The 21,533-nt window shown below is 39.6% G+C and overlaps 1 protein-coding gene across 2 annotated transcripts in view; it reads right to left on the reverse strand.

Moving 5' to 3' along the window:
- The window catches only part of bcar3 (BCAR3 adaptor protein, NSP family member), a 174,286-nt gene that overhangs the window by 79,554 nt on the left and 73,199 nt on the right, over positions 1-21,533 (reverse strand). The window contains exon 1 of one of the 2 annotated variants that reach the window (XM_072914711.1): positions 2,734-3,374. The exons of the other annotated variant lie outside the window; for it this stretch is intronic. Within the exon in view, the coding sequence (XP_072770812.1) occupies positions 2,734-2,814 (81 nt within the window). The 5' untranslated portion in view covers positions 2,815-3,374. Of the gene's footprint in view, positions 1-2,733; positions 3,375-21,533 lie in introns of those variants that run through there. 2 annotated transcript variants of the gene reach the window in all.

A 21,533-nucleotide genomic window follows, 5' to 3' on the forward strand; every position in this document is an offset into this window, starting at 1 on the left:
GGTGGCAGCAGGTAGCTAATTGCTTTGTAGATGTCGGAATCAGCGGGAGGCAGGGTGCAGGTAAAAAGGTGTCTAATGCTTAAACCAAAAACAAACAAAAGGTGAGTGCCCCTAAGAAAAGGCATTGAAGCTTAGGGAAGGCTATGCAGAAAACTAATGGCTACAAAATAACCAAAAACAGAATGCTGGACAACAGCAAAGACTTACTGTGGAGCAAAGACGGCGTCCACAATGTACATCCCAAAATGACATGCCGTAAAACAAGTCCGCACATTTGTAGTGTTTTGTGTGGCAGGGTTCCTGCCACCCTCCTCAATGTCGCTAAGTGCCAGTAAAATCGATACAGACCCCTTTAGGCCATGACAGAGGTGTCATTTAACTAGTTGTGAGTCATTGTATCATCCCAAAAGTTAGGGAAGGCTATGCAGAACGAAACTAAAACTGAACTGGCTGCAAAGTAAACAAAAAACAGAATGCTGGACGACAGCAAAGACTTACAGAGATGGCGTCCACAAAGTACATCCGAACATGACATGACAATCAACAATGTCCCCACAAAGAAGGATAAAAGCAACTGAAATATTATTGATTGCTAAAACAAAGTAGATGCGGGAAATATCGCTCAAAGGAAGACATGAAACTGCTACAGGAAAATACAGAAAAAAGAGAAAAAGCCACCAAATCCTGACTGTCCTTTTATCCGGGTAAGCGCTGTTTTTCCATTTTTGTCTCCTCAGACAAAACTTTTCATTTCTTTGGTTGTTTTGGAGCTTCTACCGTAATAGCAGTAATTGCACATAGGTGTCCTTTTTTTTCCTTTAGATTTCTGGCGGCACGCAGTGGTTCGAAACAACTTCCATCTTTTTAACGAATGGGAAGGTCGGAATGACGTATGCCGTAAAACAGGTCCGCACATTTGTAGTGTTTTGTGTGGCAGGGTTCCTGCCACCCTCCTCAATGTCCATAAGTGCCAGTAAAATCGATACAGACCCCTTTAGGCCATGACAGAGGTGTCATTTAACTAGTTGTAAGTCATTGTATCATCCCAAAAGTTAGGGAAGGCTATGCAGAACGAAACTAAAACTGAACTGGCTGCAAAGTAAACAACAAACAGAATGCTGGACGACAGCAAAGACTTACAGAGATGGCGTCCACAAAGTACATCCGAACATGACATGACAATCAACAATGTCCGCACAAAGAAGGATAAAGACAACTGAAATATTCTTGATTGCTATAACAAAGTAGATGCGGGAAATATCCCTCAAAGGAAGACATGAAACTGCTACAGGAAAATACAGAAAAAAGAGAAAAAGCCACCAAAATCCTGACTGTCCTTTTATCCGGGTAAGCGCTGTTTTTCCATTTTTGTCTCCTCAGACAAAACTTTTCATTTCTTTGGTTGTTTTGGAGCTTCTACCTTCTAACGAAACTAAAACTGAACTGGCTGCAAAGTAAACAAAAAAACAGAATGCTGGACGACAGCAAAGACTTACAGAGATGGCGTCCACAAAGTACATTCTAATATGACATGACAATCAACAATGTCTGCACAAAGAAGGATAAAGACAACTGAAATAATATTGATTGCTAAAACAAAGTAGATGCGGGAAATATCGCTCAAAGGAAGACATGAAACTGCTACAGGAAAATACAGAAAAAAGAGAAATAGCCACCAAAATCCTGACCGCGCTGTTTTTCCATTTTTGTCTCCTCAGACAAAACTTTTCATTTCTTTGGTTGTTTTGGAGCTTCTACCTTCTTACAAAACTAAAACTGAACTGGCTGCAAAGTAAACAAAAAAACAGAATGCTGGACAATAGCAAAGACTTATAGAGATGGCGTCCACAAAGTACATTCGAATAGAAGAAGGATAAAGACAACTGAAATATTCTTGATTGCTAAAACAAAGCACATGCGGGAAATATCGCTCAAAGGAAGACATAAAACTGCTACAGGAAATTACAGAAAAAAGAGAAATAGCCACCAAAATCCTGACTGTCCTTTTATCTGGGTAAGCCCTGTTTTTCCATTTTTGTCTCCTCAGACAAAACTTTTCATTTCTTTGGTTGTTTTGGAGCTTCTACCTTCTAACGAAACTAAAACTGAACTGGCTGCAAAGTAAACAAAAAACAGAATGCTGGACGACAGCAAAGACTTACAGAGATGGCGTCCACAAACTTCATTCGAATAGAAGAAGGATAAAGACAACTGAAATATTCTTGATTGCTAAAACAAAGCACATGCGGGAAATATCGCTCAAAGGAAGACACGAAACTGCTACAGGAAAATACCAAAAAGAGAGAAAATGCCACCAAAATAGGAGCGCAAGACAAGAACTAAAACACTACACACAGGAAAACAGCAAACAACTCCAAACAAGTGGTGACAGTACACCTACTTTGAGACAAGAGCTATAGTGATGCATGCTTGGTTATGCTTTAAAGTCATATCCAACAATTGCGACAACGACTTTTTACTGTTTACTTTAATGACTTCTGCTGGTGGTGTGCCTTCGCATTTTTTCACCGCAAAAAACGTGCCTTGGCTCAAAAAAGATTGAAAAACTGTTCTAAGCAACAACAAATGAGCTACAGCACTGCCTGGTTAGTCTGCAAAATAAGATGAAATGACAAAATCTATAAAACAAAACCCCAGCATGTCTCCACATTTACTGCAAAAACAAACACCATGTCCTCATAGTCATGCATATGTGCAGTTTCTCTCCCTCACCTTTGCACTGATGACAGAGTTCTTGTGGTAGAAGCAACACAGAGCTGCTGTCAGGCTCTTCAGGTTACATCGCTGTGACATTCTTTTTTTCTTTTTTGCCGCCGCCGTCAAGATTCACAGAAGTAACCAAGCGGTGTCGGTCCCCCCCCCGCTGTAAATAGGTGATGCGGTCGCCTTGACTACGAAAAAAACGGTGCAACTTTCCCCAAGTGATGTGAAGGTCCATTGGCCATTTGCCTCCTTACAACAACAACAAAAACTAATTACAGAAAGCTGTTAAGTTAAAAGGACAGAGCTGACTAACATTGCCAGCCATGATAAAAAAACATAGTAACTACTCCATGTATCAATGTGACACTTTCCTCCACAGTCCCCTGCAGAGTGAACCCTTCACCACTGGCCTTTTACCTCCTTGGTGATCATTTTCCATTACTCCACCCTGAGCTCCAAATATGGGCATAGGAAAGAGTCATGTGGTGTAGTTTGAACCAATCACATGAGACTGTTGGGAGTGACCCAGAGGCAAACTCTCTCTCTCTCTCTGGATGATGGTGGATGGAGAATTCGATACAGAAATGATTCTTTCTCTCCTACTTTGCTTTCTGCTCCTAATCTGTATTTTTATTGCGGAAAGTGGCATTATTTTACATAATGTTGCAGCTATGGATGACTAGCACAAAGGCACACAAAGTAAAGATGCATAAAGGCATGGTTGAAGGAGTCCGGTGTGGACAAAATGGAGAGTCCTGACCTAACCCCATTAACTAGGACAACGTTTGTGAGCCGTTATCAGTGACCTCACTCTTGGGGCCTGATCTACCAAAAATGTGCGAGTATTAAAACAAACTTGATCTATTGTATTTTCCGAACACTGCAAAAAGTCAGTGTTCAAAAACAAGAAAAAAACAAACAAAAATATTTTATTTCTTAGCAAAATTATCTGCCAATAAAACAAGAAAATTCGGCTTGTCAAGATTTTCCAAAACAAGTAAAATTACCTAACCTCAATGAACCCCAAAATACCTTAAAATAAGTATATTCTCACCAATAACAAGTGCACTTTTCTTGGTAGACAAAAAAAATTGACCTTTTTGCTCAATATGTTGAAAAATATTCTTAAATGAAGTAAATGCTAGTGCCATTATCTTGACATAATGTTATGCGCTCGGCGTTACATTTCTTGAAACCAGCAAACTTATACTAAAAGGTAGTTTATTGTTCTTAATGGAAAGACAACAAGGCAACCGCTTGTTACTCTCGGGGTCTCCTAGCCACTCAGACAAATCATATTGTCTAAAAATGAATTTTTCCATCGATAACATGACATTATCGCGTCAAGTGCGTGCTCTTTCAGTCAATTAGTGCGCTGTAATATCTTACTGAGATCATTTAGGACCAAAACACTTAAAACAAGTAAAACACTCTAACATAAAATCTGCTTAGTGAGAAGAATGATCTTATCAGACAGAAAATAAGCAAATATCACCCTTATTTGAAATATTTAATCTTACTTAGATTTTAGTTTTTGCAGTGTAGACCGTACCAGTAAATAAGCCACACCCATTTAAAAAAAGTTTCTATATATTAGGCCCACTGGACTATAAGCCAGAGATTTACTGTATATGTTGTGAAATTAGTTATTTACATAGAAAGATTTTTTTAAATGTTTAGTTACATACCTTAATTGTTTCCAAACGCTTCCTCTAACACGGCAGTAAAACGGCTGATCAAGCAAAACAGAAGCGAGCTCTCCAATCTGTAGATGTGCGTTTTGATGTTTGATAGTTAATACATCATCTCAATGGATGTTTCCAGGGGTATTCAACTGAAGCATTTAGGATAAATTGTGTAGCTTTCTAGAAGTTTATTTTATCATTGTATTATTTGTGGTATAGACTGCATCCAAACTTTCTAGAAGTTTATTTTATCATCGTATTATGTGTGTTATACACTGCATCCAAATTTCAAGTGCAATATGATGTTTCACCTCCTTGGGGCGCTGGTACTCAAATAAATGGGAGAATAAGCGGAAGGCCAGTTTTGACAAGGAACGCTGACATCAAAGGGTTGCTCCACTCAAAGTGTGGATCTTGGATGAAGGCGCGCACTGATGGACTTAAGTCGAGGGGTACAATCCTGAACAGCGAGAATTTGTGCAATTGCACAGATTTTTATCGATCCATCCATCCATTTTTGGGGTCGCGGGCGGTTGCTGGAGCCTATCTCAGCTACAATCGGGCTGTTATGTTCACCCCTAAGAATTTGTAATGCTCGTAGAAAGGGTCAAGCATTTCAAATTCTTAGGGGTGAACATAACAGAAGATCTATGCTGGGACATTAACACAGCTTCTACAGTCGGAAAGGCCCAACAACGTCTTTTTTTTTTTTTGAGGAAACTAAAATGCGCAAACATTCCGCAGAAATCAATGGTCAACTTTTACAACTGTGCCATCAGCAGTGTCCTCACTTACGGATTATTAGTGTGGTTTGCTAGCTGCACTAAAGCGAACCAACAGGCCCTCCAGCGAGTGGTTAAAGCGGCGGGGAAAATTACAAGGACGGTACTCCCAGAGATGAGTGCCATGTACAAAACTCACTACCTAAAGCGAGTACACAACATCAGATACCACCCAGCACATGGCCTCTTCAGCCTGCTACCCTCTGGAAGGAGGTATAGATCGATTCGCGCCAGGACCACCAGAATGTCTCACAGTCTGTATCCCCAGGCTGTGAGACTGCTAAATGAACAGCCTGCCCCTTTGCTGCCCCGGACCATCTTATTACCTCACTCTTCACCACCTCAATAATTGTGCTCTGGACATTGCATTGCTGCAACATCAACGTAACACCCATCAGACATCTGACTGTTCCTACCTTCACGTCCCTCTTATCGCGATCTTCCTGACAATGCTAAAATGTAAACTATTGTCAACCTGCACTTCAATGCAGTTTCTATGCCGCTGCCACTGCTCCCCTCACCTCCCAGGGGGGTCAAAAGCAGAGGACAAATTTCACCACACCTAGTGTGTGTGTGACAATCATTGGTACTTTAACTAAACTTTAACTTTACACATACAAACTGTATCACACAAAAAAGCACATTTAATTAAAAAAAAGGTTATTATGGTCTTACCTTTACTTATAAGTGCGGGAACAGTGGTGTTGGTGTTGGAGGAGTTGTGAATGAATGAAATATGAAATCTGTACTGCAGTCTGCAGGTGTACCTAATGTTGTGTCCCTGCAGTCGTTCACGGCTCCTCCGGCGCGAGCATTGTTGTTTTTGCACTTTTTGGCTTCTTGTTAAGTGACTTTTTTGGGGTGGATTCGGTCTTGCACGTGGAGGGTTTGGGTGTGGGCTTTGGTTGGTGTGGCGCTCCCGTCGGGGGGTGCATTCTGCGGCTGGGGGTGCATTAACCGGCACCAGGAGTCGGGATTACTGCAAGCCTCACACAGTGCGTCTTTTGCAGCAGTTTTATGATTGCTCAGCACAAGAAATACGTTACACACATACAGTTGTTGACTAAATACACTGTACATTATATACCTCAGCTAACTAAACTGTGGAAATGTATAATATAATTCATATAGCAATATGGTCTCACTGCACAGCAGGCCAGCAGTTAGCCGAGTCATTGCGCAATCCATGGTGAGGCACTGAGTGACGTGCCTCGACTGGCTGCTGATCACCGCACCGTCTCTTCTCAGTATTTGAACGGCAAATGTGAAAATTCAGCGATTTTGAATAAAAATAATCTAAAGCTGGTTAAATTAAATGGAAAATAACTTTATAGTATAATCACTGAATACATATAACAATTTAATAAATTTTTTTTCTTTTTACATTTTTTTTTCTTTCCATGATGGCAGGTGAAGCCCGGCCTCACCTGCCTCCAGTGACCGCACGTCACTGGTGCACACTAGTGTTGTAACGATACCAATATTTTGGTACCGGTACCAAAGTGTGTTTCGATACTTTTTGATACTTTTCTAAATAAAGGGGACCACTAAAAATGTCATTATTGGCTTTATTTTAACAAAAATCTTAGGGTACATTAAACATATGTTTCTTATTGTAATTTAGTCCTTAAATAAAATAGTGAACATACAAGACAACTTGTCTTTTAGTAGTAAGTAAACAAACAAAGACTCCTAATTAGTCTGCTGACATATGCAGTAACATATTGTGTCATTTATCTACCTATTATTAAGGACAAGCGGTAGAAAATGAATTATTAATCATTTACTGTTAAAATCTGCTTACTTTCTCTTTTAACATGTTCTATCTACATTTCTGTTAAAATGTAATAATCACTTATTCTTCTGTTGTTTGATACTTTACATTAGTTTTGGATGATACCACACATTTGGGTATCAATGCGATACCAAGTAGTTACAGGATCATACATTGGTCATATTCAAAGTCCTCATGTATCCAGGGATGTATTTCCTGATGACGTAATCATAGTAGTATCGACTCGATACGCTCTTGTACTTGGTATCTTTACAGTGGATGTCAGGTGTAGATCCATCCATGGCGTTTGTTTACATTGTGAAGCGCCAGCTTGTTAGCGGTGACACCAGTTAGCTATTGTATCCTCCTACGGTGTGTAGTGAAGCATGATTAGCTGTTCCTCGTCCTCCAGTGATAATGATACTCGTAAGAAACTGACTTTATTTGTCGCCATGGAGGCGAGGATTAGTGATTTAGAAGTAGCTGCAACACTGCAGATGGACGTTAGCCGCTAACTAGCTAGCCCTGTTTTAAAGCACCTCTTCCTGAGGGCGTTTCAGTGTTATAACTTCACCTTTATCTTTAGTTTTTAAGCCAAAATGCGTCCGTTCTCCCTGTCTTCACACTGTGTCTGCTTGTAAGTACTCTGTGATTGTGCACTGCCGAACATGCTCCTCTGCTCGTAAACCAGCAATGTCATGACGTGACTAAGGCGTGCTGCCCTGCCCGTTTTTTTTTTTAATAAAAGGGGAGAAACGGTACTTTTTTGAGGCGGTATAGTACCGTTTATGATTCATTAGTACTTGACTAGTACCAGTATACCGTACAACCCTAGAATCGTCCTTTAAATCGGGTGATCTGCACTACTTTTGCACCTGTAATCAAGTGTGCACACAGTCTTAGTACATCGCCCGCTTCACACCCACTAATAGTACGTGTTTTTAACTTTGCACAAGCTATTCAGCACATATTTGGATTTTAGTAGATTAGGCCCACAGTGTAATAATCAGGCGTGTGAATACTATTTAGTTTATGTTTACATTTAACACAATTTCCCAACTCATATGGAAACGGGGTTTGTATTTACACCATACCAGTAGTATGTCAGCCCTCCTCACATTCGCCCAGCTGCATTTTTATTAAAGATGTCCGATAATATCGGACTGCCGATATTATCGGCCAATAAACATTTTAAAATGTAATAACGGAAATTATCGGTATCCGTTTCAAAAAGTAAAATTTATGACTTTTTAAAAAGCCGCAGTGTACACGGACGAGAAGTACAGAGCGGCAATAAACCTTGAAGGCACTGCCTTTGCGTGCCGGCCCAATCACATAATATGTACGGCTTTTCACACACACCAGTGAATACATACTTGGTCAACATCCATACAGGTCACACTGAGGGTGGCCGTATAAACAACTTTAACACTGTTACAAATATGCGCCACACTGTGAACCCACACCAAACAAGAATGACAAACACATTTCGGGAGAACATCCGCACCGTAACACAACATAAACACAACAGAACAAATACCCAGAAACCCTTGCAGCACTAACTCTTCCGGGACACTACAATATACACCCCCCGCTACCCCCTACCCAAAAACCCCGCTCCCCAAACCCCACCCACCTCAACCTCCTCATGCTCTCTCAGGGAGAGCATGTCCCAAATTCCAAGCTGCTCTTTGGAGGCATGTTAAAAAAAATAATGCACTTTGTGACTCCACGACTGTATATATCGGTATCGGTTGATATTGGAATCGGTAATAAGAGTTGGACAATATCGGAATATCGGATATCGGTAAAAAAGCCATTATCGGACATCTCTAATTTTATTTATTCAGTCCTTGCAAAATATCGTTTGGTCAGCTGGGCTCCATATTTTTGCAATTAATATTTATTTTATAGTCCAGTGACTTTTGCTTCTGCTATTTTTTTTTTAAGTTAGCAATGTAGGGGTTTTTTCAGCCCGGACTCCTGACTGTATTTATAGGTTCCTGGGGACTAAATGGTGATTATTTCATTCAAGTCTAATATATTTTGTCTAACTCTTGCATGTGATGTCATGATGGGAGCATTCATTAAATGCAGGTAAATTTAGTGTATTTTGTTACAGTTGCCTTTTCTGCACATATCATGGCACAATGTAACCTTACCGTATTGTAAGTGTATTAAAAGTGAACAATTAATTATTAAAAACTCACCTTAAAGGCCTACTGAAATGCGATTTTCTTATTTAAACGGGGATAGCAGGTCCATTCTATGTGTCATACTTGATCATTTCGCGATATTGCCATATTTTTGCTGAAAGGATTTAGTAGAGAACATCGACGATAAAGTTCGCAACTTTTGGCCGCTGATAAAAAAAGCCTTGCCTGTACCGGAAGTAGCAGACGAGTAGCGTGACGTCACAGGTTGTGGAGCTCCTCACATCTGCACATTGTTTACAATCATGGCCACCAGCAGCGAGAGCGATTCGGACCGAGAAAGCGACGATTTCCCCATTAATTTGAGCGAGGATGAAAGATTCGTGGATGAGGAAAGTGAGAGTGAAGGACTAGAGGGCAGTGGGAGCGATTCAGATAGGGAAGATGCTGTGAGAGGCGGGTGGGACCTGATATTCAGCTGGGAATGACTAAAACAGTAAATAAACACAAGACATATATATACTCTATTAGCCACAACACAACCAGGCTTATATTTAATATGCCACAAATTAATCCCGCATAACAAACACCTCCCCCCTCCCGTCCATATAACCCGCCAATACAACTCCAACACCTGCACAACACACTCAATCCCACAGCCCAAAGTACCGTTCACCTCCCCAAAGTTCATACAGCACATATATTTCCCCAAAGTCCCCAAAGTTACGTACGTGACATGCACATAGCGGCACGCACGTACGGGCAAGCGATCAAATGTTTGGAAGCCGCAGCTGCATGCGTACTCACGGTACCGCGTCTGCGCATCCAACTCAAAGTCCTCCTGGTAAGAGTCTCTGTTGTCCCAGTTCTCCACAGGCCAATGGTAAAGCTTGACTGTCATCTTCCGGGAATGTAAACAATGAAACACCGGCTGTGTTTATGTTGCTGCAGCCACCCGCAATACACCGCTCCCCACCTACAGCTTTCTTCTTTGCTGTCTCCATTGTTCATTGAACAAATTGCAAAAGATTCACCAACACAGATGTCCAGAATACTGTGGAATTTTGCGATGAAAACAGACGACTTAATAGCTGGCCACCATGCTGTCCCAAAATGTCCTCCACAATCCGTGACGTCACGCGCAGGCGTCATCATACCGAGATGTTTTCAGCAGGATATTTCGCGCAAAATTTAAAATTGCACTTTAGTAAGCTAACCCGGCCGTATTGGCATGTGTTGCAATGTTAAGATTTCATCATTGATATATAAACTATCAGACTGCGTGGTCGGTAGTAGTGGGTTTCAGTAGGCCTTTAACAACTGAAAGATTATTAAACCCTTTATTTCAAACCTTCGTTGAACAACTTTTGCGAATCTTATCACCAAATAATTTCATGGCCACTATGGAATTGATTTTCTGCACATGCTGTGCACATTTTGTTGACGTTTATCATTTAAATAGAGTCTCAGCAAATGCAAAAACACAGTGAAGTGGTGACACCCCAGAAGTTAAAAGAATATTCTTCCATGAAGACTGTAATTACAATGTGAGCTTCCCGGGGAAATACGTGCTGAATGTTCCCTAGAGAAACACACACACACACACACACACACACACACACACACACACACACACACACACACACACACACACACACACACACACACAGCTTTGCAAACCACAGTGGCCCCAAATCACCAGCTAGGATAAATGTCCACCTTAAAATACACACACCCGTCATTCCAGGAATGCTCTGGAAAACAACGAGGGGCAGGAAATGGTATTCTTTTGAGGTTCTATATCTTCTATTTCAATTTGCTTGTTTGTTTTTGAAAAAAAAAAAAACAGACTAAAATCAAGCAATAAAAAAAGTCAGCAACATCAGCTTTTTTTTTTTAAATAGTACACTATCATTATAGGAATTTATTGTATGCAAGTAGAGCTGCAGACAAAAAGTAACTTTTCAAATAGCGTCACATTTTCAACATGCTCTGCATGATAAACTCCAGATTATCCTTAATTTTCTAATGCCTGGCCGTGCTTTTTTGTCCGTACAAACTCTGTGATTGTGTTCAATCTATAAAAATGTCTATCCCCTCTGGGGGCATGACAGAAAAATAATAGAGGACCACTGCTCTAATGTACAAACCCCGTTTCCATATGAGTTGGGAAATTGTGTTAGATGTAAATATAAACGGAATACAATGATTTGCGAATCATTTTCAACCCATATTCAGTTGAATATGCTACAAAGACAACATATTTGATGTTCAAACTGATAAACATTTTCTTTTTTGCAAATAATCAGTAACTTTAGAATTTGATGCCAGCAACACGTGACAAAGAAGTTGGGAAAGGTGGCAATAAATACTGATAAAGTTGAGGAATGCTCATCAAACACTTATTTGGAACATCCCACAGGTGAACAGGCAAATTGGGAACAGGTGAGTGCCATGATTGGGTATAAAAGTAGATTCCATTAAATGCTCAGTCATTCACAAACAAGGATGGGGCGAGGGTCACCACTTTGTCAACAAATGCGTGAGCAAATTGTTGAACAGTTTAAGAAAAACCTTTCTCAACCAGCTATTGCAAGGAATTTAGGGATTTCACCATCTACGGTCCGTAATATCATCAAAGGGTTCAGAGAATCTGGAGAAATCACTGCACGTAAGCAGCTAAGCCCGTGACCTTCGATCCCTCAGGCTGTACTGCATCAACAATCGATATCAGTGTGTAAAGGATATCACCACATGGGCTCAGGAACACTTCAGAAACCCACTGTCAGTAACTACAGTTGGTCGCTACATCTGTATGTGCAAGTTAAAACTCTCCGATGCAAGGCGAAAACCGTTTATCAACAACACTCAGAAACGCCGTCGGCTTCGCTGGGCCTGAGCTCATCTAAGATGGACTGATACAAAGTGGAAAAGTGTTCTGTGGTCTGACGAGTCCACATTTCAAATTGTTTTTGGAAACTGTGGACGTTGTGTCCTCCGGACCAAAGAGGAAAACAACCATCCAGATTGTTATAAGCACAAAGTTGAAAAGCCAGCATGTGTGATGGTATGGGGGTGTATTAGTGCCCAAGACATGGGTAACTTACACATCTGTGAAGGTGCCATTAATGCTGAAAGGTACATACAGGTTTTGGAGCAACATATGTTGCCATGCAAGCAATGTTACCATGGACGCCCCTGCTTATTTCAGCAAGACAATCAAGTCATATTGAACCCTATGGGTTAGGAATGGGATGGCACTTAATGGTCATATGTGAGTCAAGGCAGGTGGCCAAATACTTTTGGCAATATAGTGTAGATTTTATTGAGAAGACTAACAAAACGCGAGATCTGAGATCAACTATTGGGATTGTATCGGAACTGATTTTGTGGAGCAGTTGGCCAGCTCTGTGTCCGGCTGACAAACTCATTGATTGACTGGCTGTCACGCACACCCAACGTGACCGCGGTCGGCTCGCCGAAGCGTAAAGCTGCTCAATGCTTGTTAGGGAAAGTCACGCTGGCTCGCTGACAGAAAGGTATGTTGATCCTGATGAGTTTCCACTGCTGGAGCTTCACTTCCTCACACTTACATTTGACCACAGGGTGGCAGTAAAGTTACTATTCTGCACCATTGTGTTTTTTTGGGGGTACTGGTGAATAACTTCATTAATGGAGACTTGGAATCAACACCCGAATGTGATTGTGATGCTCTAAATATAAACTATCATGGTAGCACATTTCCCACACTGCAAAAACTGAAATCTAAGTAAGATGAAATATCTCAAATAAGGGTTATATTTGCTTATTTTCTGTCTGATAAGATAATTCTTCTCACTATGCAGATTTTATGTTAGTGTTTTACTTGTTTTAAGTGTTTTGGTCCGAAATGATCTCAGTAAGATATTACAGCTTGTTGCTGAGATTTGATGACCTATATTGAGTAAAACAGGCTTGAAACCATATTTGTCCAAATGTCCAAAACACCCAGCAATGGTGCACAGGAAGGCGGGGAAGAAGAGGGGAAAAGGCGGCCAAAATGGTCAAAAGTCCCAATTTTGTCCAAAATACCTCCCCGGGTTCCAGTCCCACGAGTCCCACCACCGGCCGCGCAAGTCCCAGGATGCCCAAAATGTCCATAACACACCCAGCCGAGTCCCACAGGGAGGGGGGATGAAAGTTGGAAAAGTCGGCAAAAGTCCTAAAAATGTTCAAAATACCTACCCAACTCGAACCTGGGTAGGTATTTTGAACATTTTTGGGGACTTTTGACGATTTTTCTCACTTTTCTCCCCGCCTTCCCGTGGGACTTTGCTCGGCCCGTTTTGGATATTTTGGGCATCCCGGCCTACGGCGGGACTTGTGGGACCCGAACCTGGGTATTTTGGAAATTTTTGGGACTTTTGCCGACCTTTCCAACTTTTATCCCCCCCCCCCCCCCTCCCCGTGGGACTTGGCTGGGTGTGTTATGGACATTTCGGGCATCGCGGGACTTGCGCGGCCATACAAAAGATTTTATGTTAGAGTGTTTTACTTGTTTTAAGGGTTTTGGTCCTAAATGATCTCAGTAAGATATTACAGCTTGTTGCTGAGATTTGATGACCTATATTGAGTAAAACATGCTTGAAACTAGAATATCAACTGTTGCAAAGCTGTGTCATCAACACTCACAAGTATAAAACTACTTTGAAAAATCATGACTTTGACACAATTGTGTCTCATAATTAAAACAGACGACAGCCAAATGGACTTTGCTGTTTTATTTTCAATGAAACAATAAAAAATATGTACTCGTATAGTACCGTATTTTTCGGACTATTAGTCGCAGTTTTTTTCAAAGTTGTGCGACTTATATGTTTTTTTCCTTTTTTATCATGCATTTTCGGCAGGTGCGACTTATACTCCGGTGCGACTTATACTCCGAAAAATACGGTAGTACAGTTGTTATTAGTGAGAATATACTTATTTTAAAGGGGAACATTATCACAATTTCAGAATGGTTAAAACCATTAAAAATCAGTTCCCAGTGGCTTATTATATTTTTCGAAGTTTTTTTTTAAATTTTACCCATCACGCAATATCCCTAAAAAAAGCTTCAAAGTGCCTGATTTTAACCATCGTTATAAACACCCATCCATTTTCCTGTGACGTCACATAGTGAAGCCAACACAAACAAACATGGCGGAAAGAACAGCAAGCTATAGCGACATTAGCTCGGATTCAGACTCGGAATTCAGCGGCTTAAGCGATTCAACAGATTACGCATGTATTGAAACGGATGGTTGTAGTGTGGAGGCAGGTAGCGAAAACGAAATTGAAGAAGAAACTGAAGCTATTGAGCCATATCGGTTTGAACCGTATGCAAGCGAAACCGACGAAAACGACACGACAGCCAGCGACACGGGAGAAAGCGAGGACGAATTCGGCGATCGCCTTCTAACCAACGATTGGTATGTGTTTGTTTGGCATTAAAGGAAACTAACAACTATGAACTAGGTTTACAGCATATGAAATACATTTGGCAACAACATGCACTTTGAGAGTGCAGACAGCCTAATTTTCATCAATTAATATATTCTGTAGACATACCCTCATCCGCTCTCTTTTCCTGAAAGCTGATCTGTCCAGTTTTGGAGTTGATGTCAGCAGGCCAGGGAAGCTAGGGTCGATAGGGGGTTTAGCTCGCTCATCTGCGGGAACAAACTGCCGCCATTGCTTGCCGTGCTACCGAGGTCCTTTGTCCCTGAATTGCTCACACACTCCGGCAGATTCAATGGGGGTCTGGCGGCAGATTTCTTTGACTTTATCGTTGGAAATGCATCTGCTTTGAGTGTCGCAGGATATCCACACATTCTTGCCATCTCTGTCGTAGCATAGCTTTCGTCGGTAAAGTGTGCGGAACAAACGTCCAATTTCTTGCCACTTTCGCATCTTTGGGCCACTGGTGCAACCTGAATCCTTCCCTGTTCGTGTTGTTACACCCTCCGACAACACACCGACGAGGCATGATGTCTCCAAGGTACGGAAAACAGTCGAAAAAACGGAAAGTAACAGAGCTGATTTGACTCGGTGTTTGAGAAAATAGCGGATTGCTGATAATGTTCCCCTTTAAGCTATTTTTGGGTTCATTGAGGTTAGCTAATTTTACCTGTTTTGGAAAGTCTTGACAAGCCACATTTTCTTGTTCTATTGGCAGATAATTTTGCTTAGTTCAAATAAAATACCCCTGATTTTTGTATTATTTTTTCTTGTTTTTATACACTGACTTTTTGCAGTGCAGGCTTCTGTTTGAAGGTGAGCCAAGACCACACTCGACGTTCTTACTCCAGGCGGAGCAAGAACTGTTTTTACTTCAGAGGGAAAAAACCCACAACTTTCTCACATCTGTCTTTCCTCCTTCCTTACTTGCCCACTGTGCTTTGCTTTCACATAACCTTAAAATTCAGCGTCCTGCACACTTGACGACAACACGTCCATGCACTCTTGACCTTATCACCGGAAATGAGGAATGAGAACACCTGTGCCGGTCATATCCACAATGGAAGTACAAACACACCTGGAATTCTGGCTGACAGCTATACTTTCACACCTATTATATAAGAGGCTACCGTAGTTCCATGTGCGGTCTGCACACACACACACACACACACACACACACGGTCAGCACTTACTGTTGACTCTTGCCCACAGTCCCGTTTGTGTGTGTGGGTTCTTGGGGGAAAGACTGAGTTTGCTTGTCACACTGAGGTGGCAGCATCCAAACTTATGAGCTAATAGACATCTTGGATGGACACACGGAGGGGTGCTGGGTGAATGTGGTATGATGACAGTGGAGGTAACAATAAATGGTAAATGGGTTATACTTGTATAGCGCTTTTCTACCTTCAAGGTACTCAAAGTGCTTTAACACTATTTCCACATTCACCCATTCACACACTGATGGCGGGAGCTGCCATGCAAGGCCCTAATTACGACCCATCAAGAGCCAGGGTGAAGTGTCTTGCTCAAGGACACAACGGACGAGACGAGGTTGGTAGAAGGTGGGGATTGAACCAGGATCCCTCAGGTTGCTGGTACAGCCACTCTCCCAACCGCGCCACGCCGTCCCCAACAAAAAGAAAAATGAGGGAAGACATTCATTAAGGGATCGGACTGTCTGATTGTGGCGGTCCGCTCCCTGTATGATCAGTGTCAGAGCTTGGTCCGCATTGCCGGCAGTAAGTCGGACCCGTTTCCAGTGAGGGTTGACTGCGCCAAGGCTGCCCTTTGTCACCGATTCTGTTCATAACTTTTATGGACAGAATTTCTAGGCGCAGTCAAGGCGTTGAGGGGATCTGGTTTGGTGGCTGGAGGATTAGGTCTCTGCTTTTTGCAGATGATGTGGTCCTGATGTGGCTTCATCTGACCAGGATCTTCAGCTCTCACTGGATCGGTTCGCAGCCGAGTGTGAAGCGACTGGGATGGGAATCAGCACCTCCAAGTCCGAGTCCGTGGTTCTCGCCCGGAAAAGGGTGGAGTGCCATCTCCGGTTCTTGCCCCAAGTGGAGGAGTTCAAGTACCTCAGAGTCTTGTTCACGAGTGAGAGAAGAGTGGATCGTGAGATCGACAGGCGGATCGGTGCGGCGTCTTCAGTAATGCGGACGCTGTATCGATCCGTTGTGGTGAAGAAGGAGCTGAGCCGGAAGTCAAAGCTCTCAATTTACCGGTCGGTCTACGTTCCCATCCTCACCTATGGTCATGAGCTTTGGGTTATGACCGAAAGGACAAGATCACGGGTACAAGCGGCCGAAATGAGTTTCCTCCGCTGGGTGGCGGGGCTCTCCCTTAGAGATCGGGTGAGAAGCTCTGCCATCTGGGAGGTGCTCAAAGTAAAGCCACTGCTCCTCCACATGGAGAGGAGCCAGATGAGGTGGTTCGGGCATCTGGTCAGGATGCCACCCGAACGCCTCCCTAGGGAGGTGTTTCGGGCACGTCCGACCGGTCGGAGCCCACGGGGAAGACCCAGGACATGTTGGGAAGACTATGTCTCCCGGCTGGCCTGGGAACGCCTCGGGATCCCTCGGGAAGAGCTGGACGAAGTGGCTGGGGAGAGGGAAGTCTGGGCTTCCCTGCTTAGGCTGCTGAACCGCATATGGATGGATGGACATTCATTCAGGGGTGTCTAAAGTGCGGCCCGGGTTATTGTAGCCCAACACACACTCTACAAATGTATCCAATTATTCATATTTTTCCCCCCAGATGTTATATTAGGGAGAGGTTAAATCATAAACTTGATTATATTTTTATGATGTTATCACTCGATGTTCTTTATCGAGGGATATACTGTATCTAGTGTGCAGTATATCAGCCAGCATGTACTCTCATTAACGTTTCTGGTTCAAAACCAGTAAATAATTATAAGTATCTACAGTTTATTGGCTTAAAGTATAATTTTAAACAACCTGATGCTGTCCTTACAGGGGAGCTGAACTTTAGAAAATGTTTTGCTTATCGTTCACAATCCTTTTGAAAGACATGGCGACGGATGTATTTTTTTTTAATGCATTCTAACTTGTAAATAAACGTAAATAAAAGTCAGCTTACAGCAGAGCCAATAAAAAAAACAAAAAAACAATGAAAGTGTGAACTGTCCATGGCTTGTACTTTGACTGGATAATGCATATGTTCCTTTTTGACTGTATAATAGACTGTATTTATATTATTCACATGTGAATAATGCTGTATAATAGACTGTATTTATATTATTCACATGTGAATAATGCTGTATAATACACTGTATTTTTTATTATTCACATGTGAATAATGCTGTATAATAGACTGTATTTATATTATTTACATGTGAATAATGCTGTATAATTGACTGTATTTATATTATTCACATGTGAATAATGCTGTATGATAGACTGTATTTATATTATTCACATGTGAATAGTGCTGTATAATAGACTGTATTTATATTATTCACATGTGAATAATGCTGTATAATAGACTGTATTTATGTTATTCACATGTGAATGATAGACTGTATTTATATTATTCACATGTGAATAGTGCTGTATAATACTGTATTTATATTATTCACATGTGAATAATGCTGTATAGTAGACTATATGTATATTATTCACATGTGAATTATGCTGTATAATAGACTGTATTTATATTATTCACACGTGAATAATACTGTATAATAGACTGTATTTATATTATTCACACGTGAATAATGCTGTATAATAGACTGTAATTCTATTATTCACATGTGAATAATGCTGTATAATAGACTGTATTTATATTATTCACATGTGAATAATGCTGTATAATAGACTGTATTTATATTATTCACATGTGAATAATGCTGTATAATAGACTTTATTTATATTATTCACATGTGAATAATGCTGTATAATAGACTGTATTTTTTATTATTCACATGTGAATAATGCTGTATAATAGACTGTATCTATATTATTCACATGTGAATAATCCTGTATAATAGACTGTATTTATATTATTCACATGTGAATAATGCTGTATAATAGACTGTATTTATATTATTCACATGTGACTAATGCTGTATAATAGACTATATGTATATTATTCACATGTGAATTATGCTGTATGATAGACTGTATTTATATTATTCACATGTGAATAATGCTGTATAATTGACTGTATTTATATTATTCACATGTGAATAATGCTGTAAAATAGACTATTTATATTATTCACATGTGAATAATGCTGTATAATAGACTGTATTTATATTATTCACATGTGAATAATGCTGTATAATAGACTGTATTTATGTTATTCACATGTGAATGATAGACTGTATTTATATTATTCACATGTGAATAATGCTGTATAATTGACTGTATTTATATTATTCACATGTGAATAATGCTGTATGATAGACTGTATTTATATTATTCACATGTGAATAGTGCTGTATAATAGACTGTATTTATATTATTCACATGTGAATAATGCTGTATAATAGACTGTATTTATGTTATTCACATGTGAATGATAGACTGTATTTATATTATTCACATGTGAATAGTGCTGTATAATACTGTATTTATATTATTCACATGTGAATAATGCTGTATAGTAGACTATATGTATATTATTCACATGTGAATTATGCTGTATAATAGACTGTATTTATATTATTCACACGTGAATAATACTGTATAATAGACTGTATTTATATTATTCACACGTGAATAATGCTGTATAATAGACTGTAATTCTATTATTCACATGTGAATAATGCTGTATAATAGACTGTATTTATATTATTCACATGTGAATAATGCTGTATAATAGACTGTATTTATATTATTCACATGTGAATAATGCTGTATAATAGACTTTATTTATATTATTCACATGTGAATAATGCTGTATAATAGACTGTATTTTTTATTATTCACATGTGAATAATGCTGTATAATAGACTGTATCTATATTATTCACATGTGAATAATCCTGTATAATAGACTGTATTTATATTCACATGTGAATAATGCTGTATAATAGACTGTATTTATATTATTCACATGTGACTAATGCTGTATAATAGACTATATGTATATTATTCACATGTGAATTATGCTGTATGATAGACTGTATTTATATTATTCACATGTGAATAATGCTGTATAATTGACTGTATTTATATTATTCACAAGTGAATAATGCTGTAAAATAGACTATTTATATTATTCACATGTGAATAATGCTGTATAATAGACTGTATTTATATTATGCACATGTGAATAATGCTGTATAATAGACTGTATTTATATTATTCACATGTGAATAATGCTGTATAATACACTGTATTTAATTATTCACATGTGAATAATGCTGTATAATAGACTGTATTTATATTTTTCACATGTGAATAATGCTGTATAGTAGACTTTATTTATATTATTCACATGCGAATAATGATGTATATTAGACTGTATTTATATTATTCACATGTTAATAATGATGTATAATAGACTGTATTTATATTATTCACATGTGAATAATGATGTATAATAGACTGTATTTATATTATTCACAGATGAGCTGCTTCCTCGCTTCCTTGCTCGTGGGAGTTTATTGCAGATCATAAATCGTGCATTTCACCTGGATAGTAGAAGGATGAGGACGTAATCCGATAAGTTGGTACAATTTGACAGCCAATGTCGACCCAAAAATGTCGAGAACAACACGAAAAGACGCTTGGTTCCACCGCCCTTTTCTTCACAAGGATTATGAGTCGTTCTTCATCCAAACGGGAGTTTAACAAGCTTCTATCAATCGGCATCCTAATGACAGCAGACATTGTACAGTAAGTGATGTTTTATTATGTTTTTTTGGCTGTCGTGAAGTCTGCATTGAGGAATATACAGTGATGTTGGGGGAAAAAAGTGAACACTGGTGCGTTTTTGAAATGAATGCTTAAAATAATCAAAATACATAAATATTAAATGTTATTATAAATCACAAATATACTTACATCATGTATATACAACCTTAATGGAGGTACTTGGATGTTTGTTTAAGGGCTTTATAGGCAGACTCACACAGGCTCCATTGTAAGCTGACTTTTGATTGCATTTATTTACTATTTAGAATGCAGAAAAATTGAAAAATATGTTCTTGTCTTACATAAGAACTGTGAATGGTAGGCACAATTTCCAAAAAAAAGTAAGGCAAATATGAATTTTTTCAGAACACTGGGTGAGTCTTGGGCTGTCAAATGTATTTTTTTTACCATCACCTTGTTGCCACTAAGCACATTACATTGATTCATCAAAATAAAACATTTTAGAAACAAACAAAGCACATAAAAATATATATAATTTCGGTCAAAACCAGTCCTAGTTAAATATTGTTTAAAATGTGGGCTGTTAAAAATAACAAGTTAAATCATGTACTTAATCACAAAAAATATCAGAATAATTATGGTTTATTATTTATTTATGTTTTTATCATTTACTTTAACCGCACCTTAACCGTGGATGGTGACCTGGTTCTTTTACGGTCAGTGATCAGGTCAAAGATGAGTAAACCAAAAATACTACGACAATACTCAAAACTACGTACAGTAAGAATTTGGTTAGTGTACATCGTTTTGACCAAATAAATAAAGTACGCTCAAATAAAACATTTAAAAAAAAATTCTGTATTAAACTCTGACAATACAATTGCATTTGTTTCAAAATGTGCTCCAAATTCAACTGTCCGCTTTATTATAAGAAAATGGAAGAGTTTGGGAACAACAGCAACTCAGCCACCAAGTGGTAGGCCACGTAAACTGACAGAGAGGTCAGCATAGTGCAAAGACTTTCTGCACAGTCAGTTGCTACAGAGCTCCTAACTTCATGTGACCTTCCAATTAGCCCACGTACAGTAC

This window comes from Nerophis lumbriciformis, linkage group LG14 (genome assembly GCF_033978685.3).
Source record: "Nerophis lumbriciformis linkage group LG14, RoL_Nlum_v2.1, whole genome shotgun sequence".
Classification (NCBI taxonomy): domain Eukaryota; kingdom Metazoa; phylum Chordata; class Actinopteri; order Syngnathiformes; family Syngnathidae; genus Nerophis; species Nerophis lumbriciformis.